Source organism: Gracilinanus agilis, chromosome 2, assembly GCF_016433145.1.
Source record: "Gracilinanus agilis isolate LMUSP501 chromosome 2, AgileGrace, whole genome shotgun sequence".
Taxonomy (NCBI): Eukaryota; Metazoa; Chordata; class Mammalia; order Didelphimorphia; family Didelphidae; genus Gracilinanus; species Gracilinanus agilis.
The window spans coordinates 303592705-303612088 of record NC_058131.1 but is presented as its reverse complement, the minus strand read 5'-3'; the positions used below and the strand labels follow the sequence as shown (position 1 = coordinate 303612088).

General features: G+C 34.1%; 1 protein-coding gene across 1 annotated transcript in view; it reads right to left on the bottom strand.

Annotated features, from left to right (window-relative positions):
* Positions 1 to 19384, bottom strand: part of SHCBP1 (SHC binding and spindle associated 1) — a 40837-nt gene that overhangs the window by 17145 nt on the left and 4308 nt on the right. The window contains exons 3-8 of the mRNA XM_044661430.1: positions 18851 to 18966; positions 11854 to 12062; positions 9009 to 9101; positions 4216 to 4449; positions 3970 to 4135; positions 3379 to 3499 (exon numbers count right to left, since the gene is read on the bottom strand). Coding sequence (XP_044517365.1) covers positions 3379 to 3499; positions 3970 to 4135; positions 4216 to 4449; positions 9009 to 9101; positions 11854 to 12062; positions 18851 to 18966 — 939 coding nt within the window. The remainder of the gene's footprint in view (positions 1 to 3378; positions 3500 to 3969; positions 4136 to 4215; positions 4450 to 9008; positions 9102 to 11853; positions 12063 to 18850; positions 18967 to 19384) is intronic.

The window sequence follows — 19384 nt, the reverse complement described above, 5'->3', positions numbered from 1 at the left end:
ATGAATATAATGGAATATTATTGTGCTATATGAAATGAGGAACATGAGAAATTCAGAGAAATATGAAATATTCAGATGAACTGAAGTAAAATAAGCAGAATTAAAAATACAGATAATGATTACAACAGAACAACATCATGAAAAGGAAGGTATAGTGATGGTCCTGAGGAAGAGATAACAAAACATTCCTCAAACATCAGAGCAGAGAGGAACATCTCCACAGTGGATGTTTTCATTTGGGTTCTTTTTTTTTTTCTTTGTAACCACAAAGGATTCAGTCTAGTCCAGGGGTCAGCAACCTTTTTGGCCGTGAGAGCCATAAACGCCACATTTTTTAAAATATAATTTCATGAGAGCTGTACAGTGCTCACAGTGAGCGCTCCTGTAACAGCACCTGAAAAAAAATTGACTTTATGGCTCCTGCAGAAAGAGCCAGATATGGCTCAAGAGCCATACGTTGCTGACCCCTGGTCTAGACGGAGGAAGGGGAGGAAATAACCATGATGTAAAAAACAATAAGGAGACACTTCTCAGTATGGTGGAATATAAGAAAGTGGAATAACCTAATTCTTTCAAAATCATTCCAACAAGGATTTAAAACAGAACATCAGGCTGAAAAATGATCAAGAAATCCAAGAAGAAATTGGACCAAGAGCATTTTGCCAGTTCAGGTCCCCATAGCCAGAGGCTTGCAGGAAATAGAAAATAGGTCCAGACAGCAAATAGGTATCAAGTACAGAGCTGAGAAGTTTTCCAATTCACAAACCAAGACTGAGCCTAGATCAAGGGAACCTGAAGCTATATGGCAGACCAATCCTGCTCCAGGGTCTAGCCAAGGATCCCTGGTCCCTGTGCTGCTCTGACCCTGAACTGAGGCTCAGAAGCCTGTAGGACTTTACCTGGGAGGACAATCATCAAAGTGAAACTTGAATCTGCTCATATGTCCCAGCTGGCCAATTACTCCTTAGGAACCTGAAAAACACACTATTCATTACCTAGACCCCAAATAATATATAGATCTATAAAGTTAAAAGGCATAAATAAATTTTATGAGACAAAAAAATGAGGGGAGAGAGTATATGTTTCTCAATAGCCCGCATTGGCTGAATTCAATGAAAATTTACTAAGCACCTACTATACACATAGCAATGTGCTATGATATGACCTAAGGAGACATAAAAATCATATATCCCATGGCCTCAAGAGTCTTATAGTCTAGTAGAAAGAATAATCACACAAATTAGGGTGCATTAAGTGGATAGGAAATCAATAACGCATAGGACTCAGGAAAAACAGATTACAACTAATTCTAAGGAGAGATGAAGGTTAAAAAAAGAAAGGGGGAATAAGGCAGGCTCTTATGAACGTAGTTTGAGTTAGACTTTAAGGGAAAATTAGGAAAGATGTGGAAGGAATTCATTCCCAGAATGGGGGGCATGGTGAGAGCAAATTTATGGAGGTTGAAAAGTTAGTAATCCTAGCTGGCTAAAACATAGACTAATTGAAGTAGATTAGTGTCACAGAAAACAGGAAAGGTAGACTAGGATTAAAATATGTCAAGTTTTGAACACCAACTTTAGTAGTTCGTATTTTATCCTATATATAAAGGAGAATCAGGAAAGGTAATGAACTAGGGAATGACAATCAAATCTATATATTAAAAATCAATCAATAAGCATTTGTTAAGTACTGGCTATGTGACAAACACTGTACTGGATGGTGGAAAACACAAAGATGAAAGTAAAACAATCCTTGCTCTCAAGAAGCTTACATTCTGGGGGCAGATGGGTAGCTTAGTGGATTGAGAGCCAGGCCTAGAGACAGGAGGTCCTAGGTTCAAATCTGACCTCAGCCACTTCCCAGCTGCAAGTCACTTGACCCCCATTGCCTACCCTTACCACTCTTCCACCTAGGAGCCAATACACAGTATTGACTCCAAGACAGAAGGTAAGGAAAGAAGGAGGAAGGAGGAAGGAGGAGGAAAGAGGAGGGAGGAAGAGGAGGAGAAGAAGAAGCTTGCATTCTATTGAGTGAAGCAACTTACTATATAAGCCAATGATTTCCTGCTAATGAAATACAGAATTTAAGTACTTACAATTTCTATTTATTCACATCAAAGAAACAAGTCATTCAGACTCCAACTTTCCAGAACTGCCCACTGTTGGTAAATCTACACTCTTTTCCCCTTGTAACTACCAGCACTCATTCCCTAAAAAGGTTTTATAGTTAGATTCTATATAGCTATTTATTATGCTCTAGCAATTATGCTATAATTTCCTCACCAATTCATGAAATCTTCTCATCCATGATAGAGAAATCCACACAATCCATGATACCAATATTATTTTCACTATGCTAAAGAAAAAGGTGTTTTTATTGCCGTGATTTATTTTGCAGATGTGTTATTTATACAGACAAATCTCTATAAATCAAATGTAGGAAAGGAAAAAGAGAATGAAAATTATACACATAAAATAAAAAAGGGGATAAGATGATGTAGTGGTGAACAGCAGGAAATTAAACTCCCAGCCTTCCTTCCATTAAGAAGTTTTGACAAGATAAAGATAAAGAACACAGCTTAAGCAGTTTGTGAACAGCTGCAGAAGCCCCAAAATGATATATAGTTTCTTGCATTACAAGTTTTATTGCTAACTTGGAGCTGTTTTGGTAAATAGTGGAACAGGTGCATATATATTTGACACATTATGGAAATATACTGGACAAAGATAAAGGATTGTAAAATAACCTAAATTTAGAAGTCACTCCAAATGTATGCTGCCTGAATGCTACTAAGTTATTATGTTTTGAAATAGGCTTTTTCAATGTTAAAAATTTTTAAGGAAAGAACACATCAAAGTACAAAGTAGAAAATTTGTAATGTCACCAAGCTTTTAAAGAATTAAACTAAATAACAATAGTTTAGTTTATGCCAACTCCCCAAACATGATACTTTCTTTCTCTCATAGAGACAAGTTGAATTTACAGCAGAATGCTTGCAATATGTATAAAAGAACAAGCCACAAGCGCAAGAGAAACTCTAAACTTAAAAACACTTCAGAAATAAATTCTAAAAATGAAATGTCAATATACACAATTCGCCTGAAAATATTTAGGGTGTATCTTCCAAAAAATTCTTCCATATTTACATCTTATGTCTGTAAATATATTTTCAAAACCTTACACCACAAAAAAAGTGAATATAAATAAACCACTCAAAAATCCAACTTTAAAAACAAGACAGATTTCAAGGCAATTCATCTATAAACTTTTACAGAAATCATTCAAATACCAAATTTATATTCTTGAAGCCTAAGGTGAGTAATTGACTTCTTAAGCATGCAATGCACATTTGTTGGTTAGGTGATCTTCTATACATACCTTCTAATTCAATGGAGTCAGCAATGGAGAACATGCCATCTACCACATAATGACCAGGACATATAATGACGGTATCCCCTTCATAGCAAGCATTTATAGCTGTCAGTGGATCATTGTGAAACTAGAAATGGAAAAAATATGAACCAATTAAAAATGTCATGAAAAAATTACTGCAGCTAGTTTAAAATCTCAACTTGGAAAAATCATGATACATAATTAAATACAAATGTTTTTATATAATGCACCAAATACAAATAAAATGGACATTGATAATGAAAAAAACATACAATTTTGGCCACATATTCTCTTCACGCCCCCTTGTTTAATTTTTTTGAGGCAAACAAAGTTAAATGGCTTGCCTAGGATCACACAGCTAGGAATCATCTAAGGTCAGATTTGAACTCAGGAAGATGAGTCTTCATGACTCCAGGCCCAGGCCCACTGTGGCTGTTCCCACATCCCTTTATTTTTGAGGTTTGTTTTTAATTTGTCCAACAAACATCAAGAACCTACCATGTATAAATTATAGATTCTAGGAAACTATCTGTAGGTTTCTCAGATATCTAAACTATTTTAACTACTTGGACATACCTGAATTTCCATTTCTTCATGAGATTCCTGATAAAGCTTGTCCCTGAGCAGAGAATGCAGCAAACTAGCCATCATAGAAGTTGATACAACATGGGTGATCTTCCCACCAGTTGGACGTACTCCTTTTGCTTGAATATCAGTGTGCTTCTGATAACCAAACACGTATCTTAAAGATAACAAATATATCTGTCAATTTTCAACAAGGGCCATATGATGAACATTATCAAGCTAAGAGTAATACAGTACCTTAGAAGAGGGTTTTCAATGAGTTTTAACTTCTCTTTCAGCTGTTCTATTTCAGAATATAGCCTTAACCCTTCTGCCATGGAAACATTTTCCAACTCAGTGTCAGAGTCACCATTTGATATACTGCTCCTCAGATTTAAAAACTTCCTATAAATCTCTTCACACTCAGAGAGTAGATTGCGGTAGTCAATAACAAGCCCTGAAGGGACCCGTTCTTCAAGTATGTCATAATGCCTAGAAGTTTAAAAACATAGTTAAAATCATTGCCTTTCAGAAGACAGTATGGGTCTTTCCTAAAGACATAGATAGGAAAAAGCTTGTTTTAAACTGTACATACTCAAATATATTTTAATTAAATTAAGCCATTATACATGGACAAGTACCTAGCAGAAGCAGGTAAAGAAGATCATTTTAAGTTTATTAAGAATTTTGAAAGGTGGGTTAATTCTTAATACTTAGGCCAAGGTGTTTCTCTAATCCTGAAAGTCCATTAGTACAATATGACACTTCTTCACTTATACTATTTCTAAGTTATTTAAAAAGCAACATTTCTTTTTCCACATGTAAAAATGAAAAAAATGATCATCAATACATAAGCAAGAGGGAGAAATGCATAAGAGAAACAGTGAGGTTTAAGAAAAGGGGAGGGGGGGAAGGTAACTCCAATGATTTAAAAATGTTGTTTGCCTAAGATCTAAAATATAACAAAACAATACCATGTTTATAACACATCAGAAATTACAAAAAATTCAAGTCCTCCTTTTGCCTTTAAGTAGTATCATACCTAATTATGCTGAATCTTCACTTAGGAAGATGATTAACCAATTTAGAAAACTTAAGCCTTTGGGATTCTAAGTAGAAAATTAACAGTAAATTAAAGAAATACTATAAAGGAAGAACAATAGATGGTTACAGCTGCATAACCCTATAAAATCAACTTTATATTTATGTTATTTGCAAAAAGAGAACTAAAAAATTTTAGCTCTTTTTAAGTCAACAAAACAATTTATGTATATATACTGGAATTCGAACTAATGACTTTTAAAAAAGATGTAAAAGCATTATCATCTACAAAGAATATTATCAAAACAGTTTTAAGATAATAGTTTTATTATGAGTCAGAAAGACCTAGGTTCCTGTCCCACTTCTGCCAGATTTTAGCTTCATGAACTTAGGCATGTCATTTAACCTCTGTGTCCCAGTCAACTCTAAAATTCTTTAAGTTACAGAGAAATTACTAATCTGCATAAGTAAATGAAGCTCATCACTAAGAGTTCCCTTGTATATCTATGAAATTAGAGGTCTGGTAAAAAAAAAATTACATAAGTATCAAATCACAAGGGGCAGCACAGTGGATATAGTGTCAGGCCTGGAATCAGGAGGTTATGGGTTCAAATCTGGCCTCAGACATTTCCTAGTTGTGTGACTCTCAGCAAGTCACTTAACCCCAAAATGACTAGCCCCTGCAACTCTTCTGCCTTAGAAAAAGGTTTGTTTTCTTTTTTAAAAACCTTAAGTAGGGGCAGCTGGGTAGCTCAGTGGAGTGAGAGTCAGGCCTAGAGACAGGAGGTCCTAGGTTCAAACCCGGCCTCAGCCACTTCCCAGCTGTGTGACCCTGGGCAAGTCAACTTGACCCCCATTGCCCACCCTTACCAATCTTCCACCTATGAGACAATACACCGAAGTACAAGGGTTTAAAAAAAAACCTTAAGTAAAAATAAAATTACAAAAGACATTTTTCTGGATAATATGAAGAAAAAATCTGAACCCAAATCCTAAACAAATTACCATCAAATAATAAAGAAAGCAAACACTATTTTAAATGAGTATAAAATGAACTCATTTCTCTAAAAGTAAATGCATTAGATAAATCTTGAAAGGATTTTAAATGTACTAATTACTCTACAAATAGTTAAAAACCATTCTAAAAAAATCAAACTGAAATTGAAGAAACAAAACATTAGTTATTTGGCCAAAAGTTTAGGAAGTTGTAAAAAATTAAGCCAAAAGAGTCCAAGAATAAGTATAAGCATCCTAACATTTCTAATACCTGTACCAATCCATCTTTTTATTCTTTATATTTGATTCTCCAGAGTTTGGATGGACAAGGAAAAAAATTATCTGTGTAATTCAGATCAGCAAGCTTTAAACTTTGATGTTTTGAATAGAAATGAAAAATATCTGTGTACTGAAAACCCAAGATGGTGTAGTTTGGTTTCCTTTGAGTGCTAATTCCAGATCTACTCTCATCTAAGACTTTCTTAAAGAATCTTCCTTTGTATGACAGCATTCAAGACTAATCAACAAGATTCTTCTCAGCTCTTGAAAACAGTTCTTCCCTTCTGCTTTATCATCTATAAAAATGTGTATGTATATGTATAAATTCTTTATTCTTGTCTAAGCCATTTAAGACTGTCAAATCTAAATACATTTTTAAAAGTAAAGATTAAATTCTTCAGGTACAAATAGCTTTCAAAACTATCATTACATTTAAGTCAAAATAAATCATTATTCTTTAAGAGAAATTATAACATACCTGGAGAATTTTTTGTCTGACTACAATTCTGGCATTTCATTGCCATGCAAGCATTTTAGAAAATAAGAAAGAAAGGGGATAATAAAAATCTCAGGTGATTTGTGAAAAAAGTGAAATCACATATTACAATACTCTAAACCCAAAAGAACTATTACTAAAGTCTCTCATCTTTTGTTATTATTGAGATTTTTTTTTTTTGCCAATTAGATACATAAGTCATTCCTCAGGCAATTAAGGCTCTATAAAAATTGACAGGGTTAGTGTATTAACATATGGAACCAAATCACCTTCCATACAAAAAAGTCATCTTCAACAATATTTTATGATGAATAAATAGTAATTTTATTCATCATTTCAACATTGTGTACCAAGTCCCCCTTCCTGAATGTAAGAAAAGTTATCTGGTTTTGTAGCACCATCTAGTGGAAGGCTCAAAAATCACATATTACCTAAGGAACCAGAGAGTAGCACAGAACCTATTTAGTGAGAAATGTGTTTTAGATCTTTAATTTCCAAAGGGTAGAAAGAGGGTGATTGGGTTTGGCGGGGTGCGGCAACTGTATAGAAAAATGTGTAGTTTTGAATTAATACAAATCTATGTTAATTCAGATTCCCCTCTATGTTAGTTTTAAAATTCAATAACAGACCATGAAATAATAACATGTTTATCTTTGAATTATCTATGAATCATAGCTAGTATTTATATAATGCTTTAAGGTTTACAAAGTACTTTTTAAGCCCTGAAAGACAGTTACTATAATTATCCACATTTTACAGCTGAGGAAATGGAGAATAAGTGACCTGCCTAGGGTCATAGAGCTAGTCTAAGACTGATTTAAACTCAAGTTTTCCTGAAAAGGAAAAAAAAAAGTTTGCAAAGCAAATCATGTAAACAGTATAACTGGGATGTTATTTGGTCTATTTAATAAAGTAATATTTAAGCATTTGTTCACCCCCATTCACAACCAATGTTAATTGGTTAATATTATTTTTATGAAGTCATTATAACAAATCCAAAGATTTCTACTTTATAAAATACCCTGAAAATTGTTTATTAGCCTGGTTTGTGTTACTATCTGGACTTAAACTAAAATTATATTCATTGACAAAATATTCTATAATTCAACTAATTTTTGCTATTTTTCTATTGCTATATTTCTAAATCTGTCATAGATTTAGATATGTAGAGATTTTTATTTTTCTGGGGGTTTCATTCTTGTTTCTCCAGATTTTCTCCAACATGCCACAGTAGCAAGTTCCTCCTCCAAGTTTATTCCCCTCCCTGTGGCCACTTCATCTGATTAGTTACTTCTAGAATCTCCATTTTAAGGAACTGAACAGGCCTAAGCTAAGTGTCTTCCTTCCTTTCTCTGTTCCACTTTCACTTCTGATTCTCTATCATGCCATAGCAGTCTTCTCTTCATAGAAGTTCACTAGGTTCTGACTATCTCACTCAAAAGTGATTCTGCAACTGTGACCTCTTCCCTTTATTGGTTGATTACTCCCAGACTCTCCAATCTGTGATAAAGTGCCCTGATTAGCCACATCTTCATTCCTCTCCAGAACCTACTCCTGACTCTGTGGACTTTCTCTACCATGGGTACCTTCTCCCTGTCTTTCCATTTTCAGTTTCTTTTAACGTGATGTTTTCCTCCACTAGAATAGAAGATCCTTAAAGGCAGGGACTGTCTCTTTTTTGTTTGTACTTGTACTTCCAGAGCATACAGTATAATTTAATCAATATTTGTTGACGACTTATATTGGGGATTCCTTTGCTGTAGGTATTGGAACTCAAAAGGCATTGCAGTCACTTTCAGCTCTGAAATTCTTTGATTTTATTCATAGTATCACAGATTCAGCATATAGTGCATATATATATGTGCATATAGTGCATATGGAAAACCCAGATTCAGAGAGGCTAAATAACTTAGAAGTGGCAGAGTTCACATTTGACCTAAAGCCTTCAAAATCCAAATCCAGCACCCTTTTTGCTAAATGACATTGTTTAGCTCACTTTTTTGATGACATGGATTTTTTTCAAATTAGTATGTATTTTTAAACTATGTGCAATCCCTGAATCAAAAGTCTCCCCAACTTTACCAGGTGATGTCCTCAAGAAACTGGCAGGTAGATATGGCCTTTGTAACTGATCCTGCTTCTGTATGAGCCCTAGTTTTATACAATTCAATAACAATAAAGCATTTCATTGCAAGTGCAGTGCAATAAACCACCCTGAGACCAGTAATGACATACTTACAAACGCAATCGAGGTTCCACACATCTGACAAAATAATCATATTCATCTTCCTCTTCTTCATCCCAACTCCTCCATATATTCTGGTAGAAAAACCTAAAAATAATGAAATAAGAGGGAAAATAATTAAAAATCTGGTCATTAGCTCAGAAAGTAAATATTTTAGTAGAAAAAACAGTGAACTTGCAAATAAATCCAAGCAGCTGTCAATTAAAGGAGTATCCCAAATGACATAAAACATTCCCACAGGGCCTAACAAAAATCAGGCTCATGAATTAGGTAAGATATAAACATTCCTTCTACCTACTTATGGAGTTTCCCAGAATCACTGGTTCTTTCAGTTTCTTTTTTTCAAAAATAAAATATTAAGCATCTATAATAAGACAAGACACTGTGACAAATACAAAGAAATATAAAGCACGTTCTTTGCCTCACTGCTTAGGGAGGCAGAACACACAGATGCATAAAAAGTTAAAACAAGACAACACTACAATTAAAAACTGGTTGTAAACTGCTCAGTATTACCATAAGTATTATGAATCAAAGTTGGGTTCACTGTGAGTTTAGGGTCTGAACTTGTGAGTTTATAGGTATAGGAAGTTCCTGAATGAGGAAACTCCCTCTTATCAGTGCAGACTGGAACATTCTCTACAACTTATGATCTTAGAGAACTGTCTAGAACACTAAGAGGTTAAATGACTGTCCCAGGGTCACAAAGCCACCATGTGTCACTGCTATATGCTTATGTGTGTACAGATATGTGTATCCATGTATATAAATGTGTTTCTATCTATATGTACATAGATTGATATGTTCCATATCAGGAAAAACTACTAGATTTTCCCCTTAGATCTACCATACACATTAATTTTCAGACAGTTCATAATCAGGAAATTCAAAATGTCAGATTTGTGTGATCTTAAATGAAATGAATGAATCATCATGTAATGACACAGGCTCGTCAAATAAATGATATTGTTTGATCAGACACCTGTTATATCTAAAAACCTAAACCAAAAAAACTTGAACAATAGTTAATGGAAGAAAATTTTCATGCTCCTATAGATCAGGAATAACTTAATGTATACCAGCTTCTTCTTATATAAAATTATGACAAAGAAAAATTTTGAAATAGTTGTATAACTTTCCCCAAAAAGTCCATCCCATAGCCAAAACCTTATTAGTAAAGCAAAACATAAATATATTTGATTGAATTCTAACTTACTTTTGAGAAACCTATAAATCACAAGTTTCTCACCCGTACACATACATTCTTACTCATAATTTCCTTTAAAAATAAGAAGTTTTCCTTTACTTCAAACTGTTTCCATTATTTAAGAGAAACACTAATAGAACCAGGATAAATACTTTGCTTTTCTGATAATGCTGAACACAGTTCTTTAGCCAAGAAAAGACAATATATGTTCCAGTGAAAGAACAAGGGAGTTAGAATAACAAAACCTGGATTCAAGACCCAGCTTTCTCAAATAGTAGCTATATAACTTGAATAAAACACTTAAGTTCTCTGAGCCTCAGGAGCAAAAAATTCCAGATATTTGAACTACAAAAATTGCTGGGTCAGTGAGGATAAACTGAGATAAAATAATATGAAGTATGAGATTTCATAATTATAAAGTACTACCAAAAATGACCTATTATTAGGGGGCAGCTAGGAGGCTCAGTGGATAGAGAGGCAGGTCTGGAAACAGAAAGTCCTAGGTTCAAATTTCACCTCAGATATTTTTTAGTTGTTCTGATAAAATAACACATAGTATTGATTTTAAGATAGAAGTTAAAGGTATAAAAAAAAATACATATTACTTAGCTTAGTATTGAACTGATGGCGTTTTATGCTAAATTTGTTTGAATACTATCAGAAATGTTATTTGCAACCTGGCATTAAAGTAGGTGACAAAGAGAAGAATTTTCAATCTATAAAATCTAGACCCCATTCTGAAAATATAATAATAGGATAGATAGTTTACTAATCATATGGGGACTTGTCTTCCAGTTTGTAGATAAAATTAAAAAGGAAAAACAATATATTCTATCCTTGAATAAAAAATTAAGTCCTTTTTTCATTTAAGCCTTTTTTAATGAAATGGAACGTCCAATCACTCTCCTGAATTAATCAGTTAAAGATACAAAAACAGCAGCTATCCAAAATAAATGAGACTTGAGATATAAGTGATCCTATTTTATGGTATTTTTTTTAAACCTCAGGAAAATATAATACCTGAACCTGTTTATATTGATTTGTTTTAATCTCATTTGAAGTACAGAAATAAGTTTGTAGTAATCATGTAAGGTAGAAATAAATTATGCCCAAAAGTACTGGTCAAAATGGAATTTTCCCTAAAAAACGATAGGAAGGAGCAGAGGACCAGTTTTTAGTTAGCATTAGCCCCAGAAACATTTTTAAAAAGGAATGTAAGGCACATGGAAAAATCAGGGCAAATCTAGCACATGTCATTCTCTACCATCTTGTTAGAAGTCAGTTCTTCAGTCTTTAGTCTTGGGTCTCAGAACATATAATATTTATTTTCCCCTGAATTCACAGATGCTGCCCATAAGCCCCAGCTTCCCAGAACCTTAAAAATTCTTTAGCAATAATTTCCAAATAATACAACTCCTACGAAAATTCACCAAAGAAATGTCCTTTCTCAAATTTGTTTTAACTTTGGATATTGCTGCTTCTGCAAGCATATAAAGAAAAAATCTCCACCTTTAAATATTTTAAGTAAAGACATAATAACTAGTTTGATAGCTTTGTTTTGGGGTCTTTACTACCTTAATTTCATCCAATGTTTATGTATACAGGACCATTTTTATACATTTCTCTTCTTACCTGACATGTTCAATTGCAAGTGCTGTCTGGTCAAACTCGCCTGAATCATCAAACACAACCCACAGTTCTTGAAGAGGCAACCGATTTTCTTTCAGCTCCAGCAGTTCTTTCATGCATTCCAAAGTAAAGGTACTAACCCGAGATTCACAAAGGTAAGGCTGAGTAAGTTTCACCTCTGCTTTCAGAGATGAAAAATCCACATTTGTGACCTGAAATTTAAAATACAACAATTTGATAAATAGCATGCTTATCAAGTGTATAAGTAACACACAGCTAAGAAGGGTACTAAATACACTGGATGATAGGATCTCAAAAGACCAGGTTTTGGTGGTGGATCACATAAAAGATAGTATTTCATAGGAATAAATATAAAGTTCTACACTTCAGTTTAAAAAAGAAAAAACTTCCCAAAGTAAGATAGAGGAGGTACATCTAGATAATAGTTCTTTTCTCATGACCTGGAAGTTTGGCTTCACACTGCAAACTCACAATGAGTAAGCAATATGCCATGGCACTCAGAGAAGTTAATTCAACCTTGAGCTGCATTAGGAGACACAGCAAGAATGCGGCAATCCCATTGTACCCTGCTTCAGTCAGGGCACATCTGGAATGCCACATTTAGTTCTGCATGCCATATTTTAGAATCCACATTGACAAGAGGAGAACATCTACAAGAGAGCAACCAGGATGGCAATAGAACCAGTGACCACAACATATGAACAGCAAAGGAAGGGCTATAAATGCTTGACCTAAAAAAAGAAAGGACTTAGGGAAAGGAAATAATCATTGTCTACATATCTGACAGGCTGTCATATGAAAGGAAAATTAGAATTATTCTGTCTAATCCACCAGGAGGAAGGGTGGTTATGCTATCTTCTAAGAAGACTAAAAGATCATTTGTAAAGGATGTCACAAAGATTCTTGTTCAGCTTTGAGTTAGATTAGATGGCCTCCAATGTCCCTTCCAAACCAGTTGCTGTCAAGTTCTTTGGCAGAGTTGGTAGAAGTTTTGTTTCTAAGACATTAAAAAAAATCACTGAAGATTTAACAACTTAAAGGTCTGAGACTTCCAAAAAAATGTAAGCTTTAACATGTAGAGTTATTAATTCCTTGTTCATCACCCTCCCTCAAGTCTACCCTTGCCCCAAGCCATCCTCCACAAATGCCAAAATGATTACCTAAAATGCAGGTTTAACTGTCATTTCTTTAGTCAATAAAATCCATTGGCTCCCTATTGCATCAAGATGCAATACAGACTCCTCTGTTAAGCATTTACAGTCCTTCACAACTTAATTTCAAGTTACCTACCCAGCCTTATTATATATTACTCCCTCTCACACATGCTGTGATCTCACTGTTCTTCACACTCCATATACACTCCACCCTCTAATTCTCTCCCACCTTTGTACTGGCTGGCCATCTCCTACACCTGGAATGCACCCTTCACCTCTACCTCTCACAATTTCATTTCCTTCAAAAACTCAGTAAAAGGGGCAGCTGGGTAGCTCAGTGGAGTGAGAGTCAGGCCTAGAGACAGGAGGTCCTAGGTTCAAACCCGGCCTCAGCCACTTCCCAGCTGTGTGACCCTGGGCAAGTCACTTGACCCCCATTGTCCACCCTTACCAATCTTCCACCTATAAGTCAATACACCGAAGTACAAGGGTAAAAAAAAAAAAAAAAAAAAAAAAAAAAAACCTCAGTAAAAGAGTAAACTTCTACATGAAGGCTTTCCTGAGCCCCCATCTGCTAGACTCTCCTCAAAAAAATTGCCTTGTATTTATTTTGTATATATTTTTCAATTACTTAGCCAAACACATAACCAGTCCTCACAATAAAAGGTAAGTTCTTTAGAGACAAGAAAGGTTTCATTTTTGTTTTTGTATCCTCCGCATCTACTACAGATCCTAGCATATGGAACATTCTTAAAAAATAACTGATGGCCTAAAACCATAGTTATTCCAAATAATCTTAGAAACCTAATTTCAACTGTCTTTCTATCAAATACTACCCACAGATTTTCAGATAAATTATTTTATGTAGTATTTGAGTTTTACTTTAAATTGAGTGAGAAAGTTCAGGTACAGCCTATTATCAAATATAAATCACAAATGAGGTGTACCATGAACAGTATCATCAAGGCCAAAAATGAGATAAATCAGTCATGCAGCAAAAGCCCAAGAATTAGGAAATATAGGATGATAGATATAGAGCTTGAAGTTATCTTAGTAATCTTACTTTTTCTATAGATGAGGAAACTGAAGCTTGGGCAGGTTAAGTGACTTGGTCAAAGTTACACAAGAAATAAAATGGCAGAAGCAGAATTAGAACCCATGTCTTCCAATGCCAAATCTCACTCCCCTACACTGTGCCACCAAGCAGCCAGGAGAGTGGAAAAAGAGGACTGGATTTGTAATCAGAAGATTTGGATTCAAATCCTGGCTCTGCCAACCACTTAGTTGGCCCGGAGCAAGTCACTTTGATTCTCCTTGCTTCAGCCACCTCATCTGCAAAAGAAGAGGTTTGTAATAGGTAGTTGTGAAGATCCATTCTAGTTCTCAATCCTACAAATTGCATGGCTATCCATAAACTATTAAGAGAAGCAGAGGAAGGCCTCCAATATATTGGATAAATCTACTAAGGAGACTTTATAGAAATATAAGAATAATAATGAAAGGATAAGAAGGTATGGATAAGTACTTGATTTGTATAATAAGACTACCCACACCAATGCGATCACCAGTGCACTTAAATATTAAAGGAAGACCAAATCAAAACCAACTCTAAAATGTATAGTTAGAGGAGAGATAAAATGAATTCATACTGTATGTTACAAGAACTCAACGCATGTGAATTCAAGTATACACTTTTGGCAATCAAAAAAAAAATGAAGGCAAAAAATAATAAAATAAAAATATTTAGTTACATGTTAAATCCAAGCCATTTTCCTAAACGGCTAAAATCTCACAGCAGTTTGGCCATTCACACTCATTCTCACTCTGAGAAGTGCTAGAATGCGTCACTACATTGTTTTGAGCCAAACATTAGCTCACACTTCAATCTTTGTCCAAAGTTCTCACTTGTAATGTCATGTCTGCATCAGGGCAGTGCTTCTCTTTTATTTCATTAACACTATTTAATTATTAATAATGGCCCCAAAATACAAGAGTAGGGATCCTGGTAGCTCTGATAAGCCTAAGAAAAGTTGTAAAGTGCCTACGTTTGTTTGTCTAAGAAAATACTTTTATTAAATAATGGAGAATGCTATTATGCATGATTTTCAACTACACAAAAGGTCTGGGAATATACTGGTTGCATAAAAAGAGGTCCTACTGTAATTAGTTATTACTTAAGGAACACAGAACAGATAAAGCTTAACATTTAAAAAAAGAAAAAAAGATTTTAAAGTTAAATCATAAATATCCATGTTTGATTCCAAAAATGTAAGCATTTTTCTAAATTCAAAAGTTTACTGTGAATGTCATCACTTTTAACACTGCAGAATAATTCTATGACCTGATAGTACTATGCCAATAGTCAAAGGGCCTTTAAGAAGATCCTTTAAGATTTCTAAAATTTTCAAATTATATGGAAAATAACCTCTTTAGAACCCAATGATAAAGGAAAACAATTATTGTTCATAGAAATATAGCAAAGTAATCATTATGAGAGAAAAATCTTACTAGTTTTTCTCCACAAAAAATACAAATCTTTAACTTATGGAAAAATTCTCACCTAAAGAAGCACAGTTTTGAAAAATACTGTGGAATTATAAACTTTTTTAAAATAAGATAAGCAGTGTGACATGGAGATTCACAGTTTCATATAGAAACCTCCTTTTATGTTTTATTGTATATGTGGAAATGCTCTTTTGTGTTGAAGTTCGGAATTTTAAAAATTAAAATTTTGAAAATAAATATATATATATATATACATATATATTCCCTATATAGAATCTTTTTCCCTATATGAAAAGAAACAGTTCCACTAAAGCCCTACTTCAATGCATCATCATGGTATGGAAGTAATTCTGTGTTTTTTTTAATTATGCTATCAGGGGACAAGCTCCTAAAGTACTATCAAACTGGAACTGCTTCAGATATTGGTCCAAAAGCATACTAACATCTGAGCACCAGCAGAATTAAGAACAGAAAGATTCATCACCAGAGGATTAACCAATCACCAGATGATGCATCTTTTTGGCCAAAGTAGCCCATAAAAATATAGTTGGACAAAGCAGCTGCAAACTTCAACAAACACACCTTGAGGCACAAAGGCAGCTGGACCAACCAAAGTACCAGAGAAGAATACTCTGCAAGCTTAGAGCAGTACACCCTCTACCCCAGAAACAGATAAGATAAAGAGAAAAAAACAACTAGAGAAATGAGCAAAAAAATAAAAACCAAAAAAAAATCCTGCCTTTACAAAGTTACTTAAGTGGCAGGAAAGACCAAAAAACAAAGTCAGAAAAGGACTGCAATACCAAAAAAGGAAACATGTGAAGCCTTAAAAAAAAAAAAAAAAAAAAAAAGTGAAAGGCTCTCAGGCCCCAAAATGATTCCTGAAGACCTTGAAAAGAATTTTTTAAAAAATGATTCAGACAAATGACAAAATACTCAACAGCTAAGAGGAAAAATTCACTGAAAAAATCAACTCCCAAAATAGGTCAAAAGGAAAGAGGGGCACACAAATACATTGAATAAAACCACTCCCTAAAGAATAGATTGTACCAAATGGAAAAGCGTTAAAAATAAATAAATAAACAACACACTAAAGAAAACAACTTTTTAAGGAGTATGATTGACCGAAAGGAAAGACAAAAATTTGAGGAAGAAAATAACTCCCTAAAAGTTAGATTTGGACAAATAGAAGGTGATGAAAGAATAAGACATCAAGAAACAGTAAGCTAAAATTTTTTTAAAAAAGGAAAAAAAAAAACAGAAGAAAATCTTAAATATCTCATTGGAAAAATAACCTACCTGGAAAATAGATCCAGAAAAGGTAATTTAAGAATCACTGGAATACCTGAAAGCTACAATCAAAAAAAGAGACTAGACACCATCTTACAAGGAAATCATCAGGGAAAACTGCCCTAATATTCTCAAATAAGAAGGGAAAACAGAAATTGAGAGAATCCACTAATCACCTCCTGAAAAAGACCCCAAAATAAAATACCCTAGGATGATTATAGTCAAATTCCAGAATTTCCAGATCAAAGAAGAAAGTACTACAAGGTACTACAATACAAGCAACAAGAAGGAAACAATTGAAATATCAAGGAGCCACAGTCAGTATTACACAGGACCTAGCAACTCCTACATTAAAGGACTAGAAGACATGATATTCTGAAAGGCAAAGAACGTAGAACTATAACCTAGAATTACAAACCTATCAAAATTGAGCTTTTTTTTCCCCCTTTTTCCTTTAGGAAAAATTGAAATTCAATGAAATAGAGGAATTTCATACTTTTGACCAAAAAAAACAGAGCTAAAAAGAAATTTTGATGAGCAAATTTGACACTCAAGAGACACATAAAAAGGTAAAGTGAAAACTTAAGGGATTTTGATACAGTTGAATTATGTACATACATACCTGGGAAGGTGAAAATGAAATAACTAAATATCTATGATACTTGAGAAAGATAAGTACTTAAAAGTATGCAAGAAACCTAAACGTACCTAAGATATTTAAGAATTATATCACTATCATAGGGATTAAAAGGAGTATATATAGAAAGAAGGAAGGAAGCTAAATAAGATGGGCTGATATCCTCTCTCCACCTAAAAGAGGGATGGGAAAGAAATACACATGGGAAGATGAGAAAAGGAGAGAGAGAAGGGATAAATTACCTTTCATTAAGAGGTGCATAAAAGGCAAATACAGTGGAGGAGATGATTGGGGGTGGCTATGGTTGGACCTTATTCTCATCAGAACCAACTGAAAGTAAGAATAATTCTCACACTCAACCAGCTATAGAAACCTACCTTACCCTATAGGGAAGTAGGATATTAAAGAGAATAAGGGAGGGAGAATGGACAAAAAAAACAAACAAACAAACAAAAAAAAAAAAACAGGGTAAACCAGGTGAGGCAATCATTGAAAATAAAGTTAATCGGTACCAAAACATCTTCAGACAATAAAAGGTATCCTCACTCCCATATGAACTAGGAAAAAAAAGGTATCTTGATCAAATATAATTTTTAATATTGATCTCAAAGAATAAAAAATTATTCCAGAAGATTCTCAAGGAACTATTCTAATAAAATCCATGTGTGAATTTTATTCCAAATTAATATAGAAATTGAGTTAAAATCAAAAATTCACAAGCAACATCTGTGATTCACTGTCCTGTACATAAGTACAGTAATGACTGTTTCTAAAGGAGTTGTAGTATAGCTACTTATATTCACACTTGTCAGTTTAACATTACAGTTTAGCAGGGTTTTTTGTGGTCCAGTTAACAAACACTGAGAAAATTCAGAGCTGTAATTAGAGTGCAAATTTAATGGGAAAGATCCAGTCAGTTGAAAAATAAGATTGTTTTACTTTCTGCAATGGGGCACATTACCAAGAGATTAACCACATAACTACAGATTTGTTAAGCAAAAAATGAGCTGTCTCATATTGCCTATTTGGTTTGAACTATTTAATGTGCTACAATTAAGACAAAAAAAAATTAATTGAAACTGCTGTTGACTTTATAACTAGACCTTCTTTTTTAAATGAGTTCAAAACACCTACACTCCATAGATCTATAGTCAACTTCCCCTTATCAGGAGAACATTGAAACTTAAACTACTGAGATTCCCAAATAGCTTTCCTTCAGTTGCTTTTAAAATTTGCTTGAATGCTTTATCCACTATGGCAATTAGATGTGGAAAACATGCTATTTTCAATCAGCTCATAAACTTTAATTAAAAATAAGTACTTTGGCTATAACAGTCTGAAGTAAAGTGCTTTTAGCTAGAGACAAATGTCTTAACAACTGAATTAAATTTACCTCAACCAGCACCTCAAACACATTAGTGCGCCAGATTGCCTGCCATCCAGATGGTTCAAGGACCTTCTCCAAGTACTCAGCTGTGAATTCCCTTACCTCGGAAGCCTTGCAGTCAGCTACAAACAAATTAAATACTTGAAATAAGAATTTATACTACATAAAGCAGAAGGAAGTTACTGTCCACCCAACCATTCAGTGCATGCATTCCATTCTCAATATAACACTGCAATCAGACTGACAGGACCATTCTCAAATACATTGAACTACAAATGTACATTTCTTTGTAGTACCTACCCTATGAAGTAGTAAAAAATATTACCATCCTCATATTACAGATGAGGAAACTGAGGTTCAGAAAGGTTGAATTGCTTGCCCAAGGTCCCACAACCAATGAATAGGTAGGAAAGATGATTCTATTCTCTCCCTCAGAAACAGGGGTCCTACTTACACAGTAATTCCAAAAGCAGGTTCTAGGATACAGCAGCGCAGTAAAAAAAATACCATACTCCCACCAAATTACAAATACACTGAATA